This window comes from Pan troglodytes, chromosome 16, assembly GCF_028858775.2.
Source record: "Pan troglodytes isolate AG18354 chromosome 16, NHGRI_mPanTro3-v2.0_pri, whole genome shotgun sequence".
NCBI classification, from domain to species: domain Eukaryota; kingdom Metazoa; phylum Chordata; class Mammalia; order Primates; family Hominidae; genus Pan; species Pan troglodytes.
In genome coordinates, this window is record NC_072414.2 from 68,977,996 (window position 1) to 68,992,889 (window position 14,894).

At 57.8% G+C, this 14,894-nt stretch overlaps 1 protein-coding gene across 4 annotated transcripts in view; it reads left to right on the forward strand.

The window, feature by feature from the left end:
- The window catches only part of PSTPIP1 (proline-serine-threonine phosphatase interacting protein 1), a 42,416-nt gene extending 38,121 nt beyond the window's left edge, over nt 1-4,295 (forward strand). For 3 of the 4 annotated variants that reach the window (XM_024349307.3, XM_024349308.3, XM_024349310.3), the window contains 3 exons: nt 2,486-2,541; nt 2,782-2,915; nt 4,011-4,295. In XM_024349307.3, coding sequence (XP_024205075.2) covers nt 2,486-2,541; nt 2,782-2,915; nt 4,011-4,142 — 322 coding nt within the window. In that variant the 3' untranslated portion in view covers nt 4,143-4,295. Of the gene's footprint in view, nt 1-2,485; nt 2,916-4,010 lie in introns of those variants that run through there. The other variant, XM_054667832.2, reaches the window with a different exon arrangement.
- Nucleotides 4,296-14,894: the final 10,599 nt, after the last annotated feature.

Sequence of the window (14,894 nt, forward strand, 5' to 3'; positions counted from 1 at the left end):
CCTGGCCCTTCCTCGTTCACTGAGCACCTACTATGTGTCTGTATCTGGTGCCCAGTTTAGGTGCTGGGCACTCTGTGGAGACAAGATAGGCTCAGTTCAGCCTATGGAACCCTCAGCCAAAGGGACCCAGACACTAAGTGAATAATCACACCCCAATTATTCACTAGGGGAGGTGCTCCGAGCTCTGGGGAGGCCCCTATGCTGGCTTCCTTGTCCCTGGGGCCTCATGTGAGCCTGGTGCCCTGTCAGGCTGCAGTGGCAACGCTGTCTGGCTGGAGCAGGACTGGGGCATCTGGAGAATTCTCCAGGCTTTTCCAGGGCCCCTTCCCCGGCCTGGCTGCAGTCAAGTGCCAAGGTCCTAGTGCTGGGCCTCAATGTGTGACCTAGGCAAGTCATTCACACTCTCTAAGGCCAGGGCCCTGAGTGTTGGGGTCAGATTCAGAATCTAAGGACTCTCCTGGTTCAGGCCTTGAGTGACGAAGGTGACAGCCCATTGGGAGCACTATAGCCAGCTTAGGGAGCCCTCGTAGCCAGGCCTTTGAGGGAGGCCATGTGCCCTGTGAGCATCCACAAGGGTCTGTGGGTTTCACATGGTGCCTGTGCCCCCACCGCCATGCCACCACTCTTCAGCCACCCTTCAACCAAGAAGGCCCTGCCTCTGGGAGGTAGTGGACTGTGGGGAGAGGCTGATGCAGTTCCCGGCCCTTCCCAAGGACCAGCTCATTCCAGGGCCTCAGGAGCCCCTGGAACTTCCTACTCCTGGAAGGCAGAGGCTCATGGGAACCATCCGTGCTTAGAGAGGAGCACACACACACCCTCTTTGAGAATCTTGTGTAAGCAGTGACCCCAGGAGGCAGCACACCCGCAGCCTCACATGCTACAAAAGCTTGTGAGACAGGCTTCCCTGTGCCTGGTGAGGACCTGGATCCCAGCAAAGGTGGTCATTTAAGCAACTGGACAAAAGAGCTCACCTGAAGCAGTATCAGGAAGGGGGGCAGAAAGGAGTGGCCCCAGAGAGGATTAGAGAGAGAGATGTCCTGCAGGGCCGAGGGAGGCCTGGCTGCTGGAGGGAGCTGGTCAGGCCTCTGGATGGGGCATCTAGAAGCCAGGCAGGGCTGGGAAGAGGTGGGGGTCAGTGACTGGGAGTCAGAAGTGTAGACAGTCTGGGGAAAAGAGGTGTGGGGCACGCAGCACAATGGCTTGGCAAGCCCTGCACACCTTTCCCCCTGCCCTGGCTGCTTCCTCCTCCTGTCCCCAGCCCCTGCTGGCTTGCACCCTGTCCTTTGCTGCCTGGGGTGCTGGCACGTGTGTCTGCCCGCCTGTGTTGGTGTCAGGCCTTCCCATGTGCTGGGTCCACGCATGTCCACCCTGCGCATGTGTGTGCACTCCTGGGGCCTTGGCCCTCGGCCCCTCATGTGGGAAAGGCCCCCCCACATGCCACCTTGAATTGCAGGGCTGCCCCCCACAGGCCCCTGAGTCATGGCTCAGCCCCTCACCTGCATTCAAGATCCCTCAGGGTCTGGTCCAGTCTCTATTTCAGTCCTGTCCCCCACACACCCAAATTGGTCCACTCCACTCCACAAACCCCACCTGTGCCATGCCTCCTCCCCTGCACCTGAGCCCTCCCTCTCCTGGTCACCCACAGTGCCTCGCTCCCCCTTCTCTCCTAGTAAAGCTTCACTCATCTTTGAAGACTCAGCCCCACCCCACCAAGAAGCCCTCTCGCCTTGGAGGCAGTGTCAGCCTCTACTTGTTGAGCCCTCACTACTGCCCACTTCAGGGGGTGCCCCCAGCATCTGCCGCATCTGCCTCTTCTGTTTTATTTTCCTTTATTCAGTAAACCTTCATGACCCCAGCTCAGTCCAGGCCTAAGCCTGGTGCAGGGGCAGGGATAAAGTAGCCCAGCGCTGTCCCGGAACTCCTGTGAACAGGGTGGCTCAGCTGGCCTGATCACCGTGGGCCCACAGGGAGGAGGGCTGGCTCAGCCCAGGCAGTGAAGGCCTCAGCAGGACACGTGAGCCAGGCTTTGTGTGGCAGTGCACCCCCCACCCCTACCCACGGCGGAAGCTGCTAGGGCAAGCTAGAGCAGGGGCCTGGAGGGTGAGGACTGGGCATCTTCCCACGAGGCCTCAGTGCGGAGGTCCTAGAACCCCCAAAGGGCCATGGGAGTCTTCCAATGAAGCTACAGCTTCGGGGGTTCTAGGATCCCCCAAGGGCCCTGCAGGGAGCAGGTGCTGAGATGGCCTGCAGAGGGCGCCAGTGGAGGGCGTAGCTGGGGAAGGAGGAGCCACCGGGACTACTTTCTGGGGAGCCCTCCTGCCTGAGGGGCACCTCATAAATGACATCCATGCCTGGAGGCTAGGGGCAGCCCCAGCCCTGGCAGAGCGCGTGCAGCTCTGAGACCTCTCCCTGTCTAAACCCTCCCTCCCGGTGGGTCCCTGAGTGTGGGGTGGGGGCACTCACCCTCTTTCCTCCCTGTTCCCAGGTTCTCTGGACTGCTGCACGGAAGCCCCAAGACCACTTCGTTGGCAGCTTCTGCTGGTAAAGGGGATCAGGAGGGGACCCCCAAACACACTGATCCTGGTGGGGAGGAGAGGTCTCCCACATGGCACAGATGGGGCCACTGAGGCCCTCAAGAGGAAGTGTGTGTCCCCCAACAGCAAGTGTGGACAGCAGAAGGAAGAGGCAGGGCCCAGCATGGAGAAACCCCATTCTAGTAGGACCTCCAGGAGCCAGTGTCCCCAGAAAGGGGAGGGGGTCCATGTCTCACCCTGCTCTTAGCCTCCACAGAGACCCTGACTCCCACCCCCGAGCGGAATGAGGGTGTCTACACAGCCATCGCAGTGCAGGAGATACAGGGAAACCCGGCCTCACCAGCCCAGGAGTACCGAGCGCTCTACGATTATACAGCGCAGGTGAGGCCTCTATACCCCAAACCCACCTGTGCCACCTCCCCTGCACCTGAGAGCTCCCTCTCCCATCCAGTGCCTTGAGTCCTCATCTCTCCTCACGGTTTCACTCATCTTCGAGCATCCTCTCCTCCTCAGGAGGGCATGTGTGCCCGAGTGTGTCCACACTAGCAAGGGTACCTGGGAGTGTGCTTGGATGTGAGCTCTGAGAACAGCACCCAGGGCTTGCAGGGCCTCAGTGTGCATGTACTGACTGGAAGCTGGTGTGCAGCAGGCCTGTGTCTGCCCGGGCCTGTACACAGCACACACGTGGAGCACATGTACCTATGCCGTCCACACAGGCTGGGCGCTGAGTGGTGCACACGTGCAGGGAGCTGGCAGAGCCTGGAGCTGCCTGCAGGTCATAGCTTGAGGGCCAGGCTCTGTGCCTTTGGGTCAGGGCCCTGTCCTTTGGGGCCATGGGTGTGGAAAACTGTGGCCAGAATGAGTCTTGCTATCGTGCCAGGATTGATTTTCTGATGTCCATAGGGTGAGGATGAACCAAGGCAGCCACAGGGCAGCTATGAGAGTCCTTTCTGCTCCCTGCTTGAGGGGAAGAATGCATAGCCAGACCTCACATCCACCTGGACTGAGGCCAAGCACCCCCACATAGCCAGGCAGGCTGGGTGTGGACTCCACTGATGAGGCCAGGGCTTGGGGAGGCAGGGAAGCCAGGCCGGGAGAGTGATGGGGTACTTGGATGGCAGTGACTAGCTGGGGCTGGGGACCGCAAAGGGGAGGCTTGTGGTAAGCTTAGGCATGAGTGTGCCCTGGGCTTGGGGTATGATGAGCACCCGTGACCCCTGACATGCTCCAGTCACTGCATCTCCAGAGTGGGAGAGGGGAGGTGAGGCTGGGAAGAAACCCAGGTTGGGGGAGGCCTATGATGACAAACTGAGGGGGATGGGAGGCCCGGTCCCTTGGGTTACCCCCATCCTGTGTCCCCAAGGGGCTGCCCCTGCCCACCCTGGGAGACATGCTGCATTTACTGCTGGGTGGGGGAATGCCAGGCCCCTCCCTGCAGGCCCTTCCAGTGTCATGCGCTTTCAATCTCTTGGCCAGAACCCAGATGAGCTGGACCTATCCGCAGGAGACATCCTGGAGGTGATCCTGGAAGGGGAGGATGGCTGGTGGACTGTGGAGAGGAATGGGCAGCGTGGCTTCGTCCCTGGTTCCTACCTGGAGAAGCTTTGAGGAAGGGCCAGGAGCCCCTTCGGACCTGCCCTGCCAGTGGAGCCAGCAGTGCCCCCAGCACTGTCCCTGCCTTGCTAGGGCCCAGAACCAAGCGTCCCCCAGCCCCGAGAGGGAGCCTGTCTCCCAGGGAATAAAGGAGTGCGTTCTGTTCTCCTTGGTGCTCTGGGGTCCCGTTCTCTTTTTCTCCTGCTCCAGTGTCCGAGTGCTCAGTTCAGAGGAGGCAAAGGAACAAGGGAAGGAGCCTGGATGGTGGAGCTCCCCAACTCAGCCGAGGCTTCAGCTATAGTTGGAGAAGAGGCCTGGCCCCAGTTGCTAGGAGCTCCCCAACTCAGCCGAGGCTTCAGCTATAGTTGAGAAGAGGCCTGGCCCCAGTTGCTAGGAGCTCCCAGACTGCCAGGGAGACACATTCACACCTGGACAGAGGACACAGGGGTGCAGGAGGATGTGGCAGGGGCAAGAAGGGGCTCAGCAGGGCTGCAATGGGGAGAGCAGGCTTCTTGGGGGCAGAGGGTTGAGCAGGTCCATGGCTGGGCAGCAGTGGCCAGGCCAGGGCAAGTGCGTGGGCAAAGGTGAGGTTGGGGGTACACCCAGGAATATTCTGAGGACTCAGTTTGGAAACAGGAAGCTGGTGATGGATCTGGTGGAGAGGCCATGGTGGGAGCCCAGGAAGACAGGCTTGTGGGTGCAAGTGGGGCCTGGGGAAGCCACTGCTGCCCATGACACTCCCTTCAACATGGCAACCCCAGCTGAGCAGGGGTCCAGAGCCCAGGCACGTTGGTCCCAGGCACAGAGGGAGCTGTTCTTGAAGGCCTTCAGCCCCTTCTCTTTTTAGTCCCAGGAACATAACTTTCACTGCTGGCCAAGCCCTGCTCCAACCATGATAGGCTTCATCCATGCTAAAAGCATTGGGAGTGGGTGTGGAGGAGAGGGCCCCTGGCCATTGACCACTCCTCAGTCGTGGGAGTGGCCAAGCCGGCCCACCTCACACCCTCCTGGGATCCCCACCCCGCTTCGGAGCCAGGCAGGCCCAGGACTGTAAGGGGTGGGATGGGGGACACAGTGGTCCTCCTCTGCTGGGACCACACTGATGAGCTGCTGCAGGGCACTGCTGTTCCCCACAGGGAGGGGGGAGAGGGAGGGGGAGGGGGACAGGGGAGAGAAAGGAGGGGCAGGGGGAGAGAGGGGAGGGGGGCAGGGGGAGAGAGGGAGGGGAGGGGGGAAGGGGCAGGGGAGGGGGAAGAGGGAGGGGGGGTGAGGGGAGGGGGGCAGGGGAGGGGGAAGAGGGAGGGGGAGGGGGGCAGGGGGAGGGGGACAGGGGAGAGGGGGGAGGGGGAGGGGGAGAGAAAGGAGGGGGAGGGGGAGAGAAAGGAGGGGGAGGGGGAGAGAAAGGAGGGGGAGGGGGAGAGAAAGGAGGGGGAGGGGGAGAGAGAAGGGAGGGGGAGAGAAAGGAGGGGGAGGGGGAGAGAGAAGGGAGGGGGAGAGAAAGGAGGGGGGGAGGGGGAGAGAAAGGGGGAGGGGGGGAGAGAAAGGAGGGGGAGGGGGGGAGAGAAAGGAGGGGGAGGGGGGAGAAAGGAGGGGGAGGGGGGAGAAAGGAGGGGGAGGGGGGAGAGAGAAGGGAGGGGGGGAGAGAAGGGAGGGGGGAGAGAAGGGAGGGGGGGAGAGAAGGGAGGGGGGAGAGAGGGAGGGGGGAGAGAGGGAGGGGGGAGAGAGGGAGGGGGGGGAGAGAGAGGAGGGGGGGAGGGGGGAGAGAGAGGAGGGGGGAGAGAGGAGGGGGGAGAGAGAGGAGGGGGGAGAGAGGAGGGGGGAGAGAGGAGGGGGGAGAGAGAGGAGGGGGGAGAGAGAGGAGGGGGGAGAGAGAGGAGGGGGGAGAGAGAGGAGGGGGGAGAGAGAGGAGGGGGGAGAGAGAGGAGGGGGGGAGAGAGGAGGGGGGAGAGAGGAGGGGGGAGAGAGGAGGGGGGAGAGAGGAGGGGGGAGAGAGGAGGGGGGGAGAGAGGAGGGGGGAGAGAGGAGGGGGGAGAGAGGAGGGGGGAGAGAGGAGGGGGGAGAGAGGAGGGGGGGAGGAGGGGGGGAGAGAGGAGGGGGGGAGAGAGGAGGGGGGGAGAGAGGAGGGGGGGAGAGAGGAGGGGGGGAGAGAGGGGAGGGGGAGAGGGGAGGGGGAGAGAGGGGAGGGGGGGAGAGAGAGGAGGGGGGGAGAGAGAGGAGGGGGGGAGAGAGAGGAGGGGGGGAGAGAGAGGAGGGGGGGAGAGAGAGGAGGGGGGGAGAGGAGGGGGGGAGAGAGAGGAGGGGGGGAGAGGAGGGGGGGAGAGAGAGGAGGGGGGGAGAGGAGGGGGGAAGAGAGAGGAGGGGGGGAGAGGAGGGGGGGAGAGAGAGGAGGGGGGGAGAGGAGGGGGGGAGAGAGAGGAGGGGGGGAGAGAGGAGGGGGGGAGAGAGAGGAGGGGGGGAGAGAGGAGGGGGGGAGAGAGAGGAGGGGGGGAGGAGGGGGGGAGAGAGAGGAGGGGGGAGGGGGGAGAGGGGAGGGGAGGGGAGGGGAGGGGGGGAGAGGGGAGGGGAGGGGAGGGGGGGAGAGAGGAGGGGGGGAGAGGGGGGGGAGAGGGGGGGGAGAGAGGAGGGGGGAGGGGGGGAGGGAGGGGGGGAGAAAGGAGGGAGGGGGGGAGAAAGGAGGGAGGGGGGAGAAAGGAGGGAGGGGGGGAGAAAGGAGGGAGGGGGAGAGGAAGGAGGGAGGGGGAGAGGAAGGAGGGAGGGGGAGAGGGAGAGGAGGGAGGGGGAGAGGGAGAGGAGGGAGGGGGAGAGGGAGAGGAGGGAGGGGGAGAGGGAGAGGAGGGAGGGGGAGAGGGAGAGGAGGGAGGGGGAGAGGGAGAGGAGGGAGGGGGAGAGGGAGAGGAGGGAGGGGGAGAGGGGGAGAGGGAGAGGAGGGAGGGGGAGAGGGAGAGGAGGGAGGGGAAGGGAGAGAGGAGGGAGGGGAAGGGAGAGAGGAGGGAGGGGGAGAGGGAGAGGAGGGAGGGGAGGGGGAGAGAAAGGAGGGAGGGGGAGAGAGAAAGGGAGGGGGAGAGAAAGGGGAGAGAGGAGGGAGGGGGAGAGAGAGGGAGGGGGAGAGGGAGGGGGAGAGAGGAGGGGAGAGGGGGAGGAGAGAGAGGAGGGGGAGGAGAGAGAGGAGGGGGAGGAGAGAGAGGAGGGGGAGGAGAGAGAGGAGGGGGAGGAGAGAGAGGAGGGGGAGGAGAGAGGGGGGAGGAGAGAGGAGGGGGGAGAGAGGAGGGGGGAGGAGAGAGGAGGGGGGAGAGAGGAGGGGGGAGAGGAGGGGGGAGAGGAGGGGGGAGAGGAGGAGAGAGAGGAGGGGGAGGAGAGAGGAGGGGGAGGAGAGAGGGGGGAGGAGAGAGGAGGGGGGAGAGAGGAGGGGGGAGAGAGGAGGGGGAGAGAGGAGGGGGGAGAGAGGAGGGGGGAGAGAGGAGGGGGGAGAGAGGAGGGGGGAGGGGAGAGGAGGGGGGAGGGGAGAGGAGGGGGGAGAGGAGGGGGGAGAGGAGGGGGGAGAGGAGGGGCGGGAGAGGAGGGGCGGGAGAGGAGGGGGGCGAGAGGAGGGGGGCGAGAGGAGGGGGGCGAGAGGAGGGGGGCGAGAGAGGAGGGGCGAGAGAGGAGGGGCGAGAGAGGAGGGGGGAGAGAGGAGGGGGGAGAGAGGAGGGGGAGAGAGAGGAGGGGGGAGGGAGGAGGGGGGAGAGAGGGGGAGAGGGAGGGGGGAGAGAGGGGGAGAGAGGGGGAGAGGGAGGGGGGAGAGGGGGAGAGAGGAGGGGGGAGAGAGAGGAGGGGGAGAGGAGGGGGGAGGGAGGAGGGGGGAGGGAGAGGGAGGGGGGAGAGAGGGGGAGAGGGAGGGGGAGAGAGGGGGAGAGGAGGGGGGAGAGAGGAGGGGGGAGAGAGGAGGGGGGAGAGAGGAGGGGGGAGAGAGGAGGGGGGAGAGAGGAGGGGGGAGAGAGGAGGGGGGAGAGAGGAGGGGGGAGAGGGGGGGAGAGAGAGGAGGGGGGAGAGAGGAGGGGGGAGAGAGAGGAGGGGGGAGAGAGAGGAGGGGGGAGAGAGGAGGGGGGAGAGAGAGGAGGGGGGAGAGAGAGGAGGGGGGAGAGAGAGGAGGGGGGGGAGAGAGGAGGGGGGAGAGAGGAGGGGGGAGAGAGGAGGGGGGAGAGGGAGGGGGAGAGGGAGGGGGAGAGGGAGGGGGAGAGGGAGGGGGAGAGGGAGGGGGGAGAGGGAGGGGGAGAGAGAGGAGGGAGGGGGAGAGAGAGGAGGGAGGGGGAGAGAGGAGGGAGGGGGAGAGGGAGGGGGGAGGGGGAGAGGGAGGGGGGAGGGGGAGAGGGAGGGGGGAGAGAGAGGAGGGAGGGGGAGAGAGAGGAGGGAGGGGGGAGAGAGAGGAGGGAGGGGGGAGAGAGAGGAGGGAGGGGGGAGAGAGAGGAGGGAGGGGGGAGAGAGAGGAGGGAGGGGGGAGAGAGAGGAGGGAGGGGGGAGAGAGAGGAGGGAGGGGGGAGAGAGAGGAGGGAGGGGGGAGAGAGAGGAGGGAGGGGGGAGAGAGAGGAGGGAGGGGGGGAGAGAGAGAATGCCCATCTTTATACCCTGATCTTTACTTGAGCAAAAAATTGGGTTCAGTTAAGCAAGCATGAGACATGGACATTCTAATGACTTCTGTGTGACCCACACTGTACCCGATGATGGGGGTGTGGTGCTAAAAGGGGGCCCTCAAAGAGCTCACTCAGCCCAGGCGGACAGACAGCCACCCTCTAGGCCCTGAGATGTGAGGCAGTAAGTGGGGTGAGTGGGCTCCAGGGGCTGGTGCAGGCCATCCAGCAGAGGGGAGGGTGGCTTGTCTGGGAAGTGGTGACTGGGCTGGAGAGCAATTCTGGAAGAACACAGGGAGCAGATAGACAGGACTTGGTAACTTACGGGATGGGAGACGGGTGGGAAGAGAGGGAAAGTGAGGAGGTGAGGAGTGACTTCGGAGCCCAGACTTGAAGATGGGCTCCTCCCCAGGTGGAGGAGCTGGAGGGGAGTGGTGCAGGAACAAAGCCTGGGCGAGGGCTGGGAGAGGCAGGACAGCCGCGTAGGCTTACCACTGGGTGGGGCCATGTGTGGGCAGGGAAGGGAAAGGAAAGAGTAAAAAGGTATCAATACTTTACTTATTCCTTGAAGATGCCTTGTCATCTTGATTGAACATTCCATTCCACTGCAAAGATTTTTTAAAAAACCTTTGGCCTAGATATTTATCATCATCTCTGACAGGTGCCGCAGTGTCTATGGGCCCCAGAGGGTGATGGGTAACAAGTGCTAGATAACAGAGTCTGTTCTCCAGTCATTCGGGTGGCCAGAGAATAGAACTGAAAGCAACTCTTGGGTCACAATTTATGCCAGGGGTAGAATGCCCACAAATGAATCCAAGTCAGATTCACTGCTTCTGCAGCTTTCTCCGTTCTCCCATCACTGGGCACCACTTCAGCTGCTGGGAACCAACTGCATGGATGGATGGCCTTCCCAGCAGAGACGGTGACAGATAAAGAGGGAGTTAGCGTGTAATTGGGTGTATAAATAACTGCAGCCTCTTCCTGACAGAGGGCCACTCAAAGACAGCAAGGAGCAGGAGGACAAGCATGGTCTCTGAATCACAACATCAGGGCCTGAATCCAGGCTCACGCTTTCTTGGGTGGTCTTAGGCAAGTCACAATTTCTCTGGGCCTGTTTCAGCATCAGTAAGATGGGTGCAATATGCCCCCATGCAAAATCTCCTAAGGTTCAAATTAAACAATGATTAGGTATTACTTACCAGCAAGGGATACCACTTTTAAGGAAAAGACCCACAACCTCTGAATCTTGGCTACACTCAACAGCAGCTTTGCGCATGGCATAATCCCCCTCGCTCAGCACGCCCTCTGGGACAGCTGTGGTTATGTCAGTGAATCCATCGCAATGATGACGAAAAGCAGCAACTCACATTTGGCCAAACTGGAAGCACGCGCCACTGGTGTCCAACACCTAATTCCAACCACTCTCACAGCCTTTCCTAGGCCAAGAAACCTCAGCATAAGGGTCACCTGCTTGCCTTGGTCTGACTGTACCTGGGTGTCTGCCTATTTCTCCATCCCGGCTTTTGATCCAGCACAAGCCCAGGACAAGGTTGCACAAGCCCAGGACAAGGTTGCACCAGCAACTGGGCTCGCTGCCCTCAGCACCCTCACGGGATTATCAAACTGTGCTCAGTAGAGCCCTCTTAGGGGCCAGTGGGAGGAGAAAGGGGGCACCCACTCCACTTCGAGATCTACTTGGAGAGTTTATATATTGCACGTGCAGTGGTTCTCAACCCAGCTGCTCAACGGAGTCACCTGAGCAGATTTTCAAATGCTGATGGTTGGGTCCCACCTCAGACAAACCGAAACCAAATCCCTGCAAACTGAGCTTGCGCATAAATATTTGAAACATTCTCCAGGTGATTCTGATACGCAGCTGGAGCTGAGAAACCCCTGGCTAACAGGATCTTCAGCTAAACATTTTTAAAAGTTTGAAAAACAGTTATGGCACCATAGTGACTTATCTCAGGTGATAGTGCCCACTACCTGCCAGATGGTGGGATAATAAAGATCAGCAAGTAGGCCGGGCACGGTGGCTCACGCCTGTAGTCCCAGCACTTTGGGAGGTGGAGGCGGGCGGATCACGAGGTCAGGAGTTCGAGACTAGCCTGACCAACAGGGTAAAACCCCGTCTCTACTAAAAATACAAAAATTAGCCAGGCGTGGTGGTGCGCGCCTGTAATCCCAGCTATGTGGGAGGCTGAGGCAGGAGAACTGCTTGAACCCAGGAGGCGGAGGTTGCAGTAAGCTAAGATCGTGCCACTGCACTCCAGCCTGGATGACAGGGCAAGACTCTGTCTCGGGGGAAAAAAAAAAAAGATCAGCAAGTCTCTTTTCTACCCTATAATTTCTACATCTGTCTTACTTTCTTCATTGGATAAACTCAGGGGAGCAGGATTTATGTATGACTCAACTTCCCCACAAATAGCAATGCAGCAGCACCATTCAGTAGATAGGAGGTTTCTGCCACGTCACTGTGTTACACCCTCAGGAGACCTCACAGATCTCACAGGCACTGCAATAGAAAGCCATGTGCAACACACAAGTTATTTTCAAGAACTGCAAGGATGCACCCAAAAAGCAGGTGCTGTTACACACCAACAACAACCAACTCGGAAGTAAGTTAGGAAAACCATTGCATTCACAATAGCTACAGACATTAAGCTTCACAGAAAAGTTTCCTAAGTAAACTCTGTTAAGATCCGAAAGAAAAAAACCCAATAACCAATCAAACCGGGCAGAGGACAGAAGCAAAATTCAGAAGATACAAATGGCTGAAACACCTTTAAAAGCATCCTGGCCCTAGCTAACAGTCAAATAAACACATATTTTCATCTCTCAGAATGGAAGAAAAGATGAAGGCTGATCACACCAAAAGTGTCAACAAGGGTGTAAAGAAATGCACATTTCATTCACTGCTGGTGGGAATAGAAATTGATATAAGCTTTCTGGAGAGCAACCAGATGTATCCATGAAAATGTTTAAACGTGACTTTTTTTTTTTTTTTTTTTTTGAGACAGAGTCTTGCTCTGTCACCCAGGCTGGAGTGCAGTGGCATAATCTCGGCTCACTGCAACCTCTGCCTCCCGGTTCAAGCGATTCTCCTGCCTCAGCCTCCCAAGTAGCTGGGATTACAGGTGCATGCCACCAGGCCCTGCTAATTTTTTGTATTTTTAATAGAGATGGGTTTCACCATGTTGGCCAGGCTGGTTTTGAACTCCTGATCTCAAGTGACTCACCTGCCTCGACCTCCCAAAGTGCTATGATTACAGGCATGAGCCACTGCACCCAGCCAAACATGACTTTTCCATCCAGAGTAAATCCAACTAACAAGAATCCACCCTTGGAGTTCATGTAAAAATACATGACACAGGGTGATGAAAGTGCTTTGAAACTAGATACAGGCAGTGGTTCCATAGCATGGTGAATGTACTCAAAGCAACTTCTTTACTTTAAAATCGTTAATTTTATGCCATGTGAATTGCATCTCAATAAAAATTGTTTTCATTTTAAAAATTGTAAATGACTGCAGTGTGTGTATAGAGATGATCACTGTGGCGAGTAGTGGAGGCACTGGAGGCAGCCTGCAGGCCTGCCCTTTATACACCTTGGTTAATCATGGTACTAATGTACCCACACAGCTAACACAATGGAATGACAAATCCTACAGTTAGACATGGAAAGAGCATCAGACTATGTTGTGAAGACAGAAAGAGGATCTTGTAGGATAAAATTCCTATTAGCAAAAAGCAAAAACCAAAACCCAATACCAAGTCTGTTTCTGTGTATGTAGTCTGCAAAGACACATGCCATTGCTGAACTGCTGAACTTGCTTCCCTGTGGGTACTTCTTTACAGATGTCTGTATTGTTTACATTTTTTAAAGCACCATATGTTTAAAAAAATACACTTAAAAAAGGCAGTAAGACAAGCTCTGTCAATCATCTATAGGACAAGAAGCAAAGACACCCCAGCTGCAATAAGCACACCTAGTGCCAGGGACCAGGGCTCCTGGGACAAACACTGATCCATGGCTGGTGCCCAGGGGCCTGGAACATCTTGTTAGATCAGAAATTAGGGGAGTGCTTCCAAAAATGCTGGGATATAGGAGGAACTCGAAGGGGCTCTCGCTGGCCAAGTCGGGAACTATCTGAGGAACTCTTCCCCCATCCCCAAAGGTCAATGATGAAGTCGACTTTTGAAAAAATGGGAATCCATAGTGGATATATGAAAATAAATGAAGGAGAAGGGAGGGATGACTGGCAAATGAGGAAGGAGTGCTGGGCTGCAGAAACGTCGCTTGGCAGTCATCATAAAGATTGAATCAGGTCAGAATCAGCAACATTTGCTGAACCTGGTCGGGGAGTGGGGAAGAGTCTCATGAGGAACAGGGTATGTACATGGAGACGGTGTGTCTCCAGAGATTTCTTATTAGTTGAAAAGAAAAAAAACAGTAACTATGCTATGGAGAAAGTGGACACACCTCGACTAGGTGTGCCAGGTACTCATTTATTGCCTCTTAACTCCGAATTTCCCTGACCTTGCCCTTCCTTGTCACATTGAAGAGGGGGCTCTGAAAACTCCTTTACCCTTTGCCAGCCTGACCCACAGTGGGCTCTGAAGGGGCCCACAAGGCTAGAGGAGGAAGATGGCCTTTTTCTTCTGTCTCCTTTGGTCCTGCACGGGTCCCAGCAGCATTCCCCACCGTGACAGCTCTCTGCTCCCGTGGCTTGGCGGGGGGGCACCTCCAGTAAGTTGATTCTCCAGCATGGGACAGGCAGCATATCCCAGGCAACCACAGCCACCCCTCGGAGGTCTCTCCACCTTGGGGAACCTCCTCTGAGTTTCCACGTTCCTTCTCTGTTTTCTCTTCCCTTAGCCCTAGGGGTGATGGCTGTTCTCTGCTAAGCTGCTTTAGAGCTCTTTTTTTATCCCTTTTAGTAGTTAACTACCTTCTACACAGTTAACAATTACTTATATTAAAACCTTCCTGTTCACATTTCCTCCTCCTTGGACTAGGTGATCAAAACGAACATCCCCACTGTGGGGCAGATGGGCATTGTGTGCCTCGAGATGTGATGCCCTGAGAGGCCGCGTGACGCAGGTAGTGGTTCAGCCACCTGGAATGCAAAACCAAATCTAATCACGAGGAAATCGCAGACAAACGGAGATAAGCAGCACCACCTAAAACGAACTGTATCCTTACAAACTGTTCCTATCATCACAGACAAAGCTATGGAAATGATCCAGATTAAAGAAGACCAAGGAGACATGACAACTCAACTGATTACCTGATCCAGACCGGATCCAGCACCGCAGAGGGAAAGGTGCTATAGAGGACACGATGCGGCCAATGGGAATATGAGTGGTGAGGTATTCTATCAGTGTTAGATGGACGGAATTTGACAACTGTACTGCAGTCGTCAGAGAGTATCTTCTTCTTGGTAAGTACCCACTGAGGTATTAGGGGTAAAAGGCCATGACAGGTGTGGAGGCAGCAGGAGGGAGGGAGAGGGAGAGACAGGGGGTTGGCGCAAGGGAGAGAGAACGCACACACATTTGAGAACACACATGACAGATAGAATGGGACGAAATGTTAATAGGTGTATCTGGGCAAAGGATATTTGAGCCTCATTTGTACAGTTCTTACTCTTGCAACTTTTCTGTAGGTTTGAAATCATTTCCAAGTAAAATTAACTTTTCTAAAAGAGGCCATACAATATAGCAGTGGTCCTCAACAAGGGCTGTGTCCTGGACACACCCTAGAGTACCTTAGATGCTCTGGGACCCAGGCATCTGTAGTTCTCAAAGTGCCCCGGTGCTTCCAATGTGCAGCCACGGGCAGGAAACACCAGCCTAGTGGGTGAGCTCACTCACTAAATTTCAGACATGACGAGCAGTGCTTTTGCTCTCTGAAGAACAAGCACTGGGTAATGCCAACACCTAGCCTCAGCTACACGGGGGAAGGGCAGAAACAAGATGTTGAATTTGCATGGCCCTGGCCAACACAGACAACATCCCCTTCTAGTGGTTCCCAGGCAAGAGAAAAAGGCATTTCCAGGACAACTGTGCCAGGAATTAAACACAAGTTAAAACTGGCAGGAGCTGGAATGGTTTCCCAGACCTCAGAGCTACCTCCCCACCTCCATCTTTTTGGTCTCACT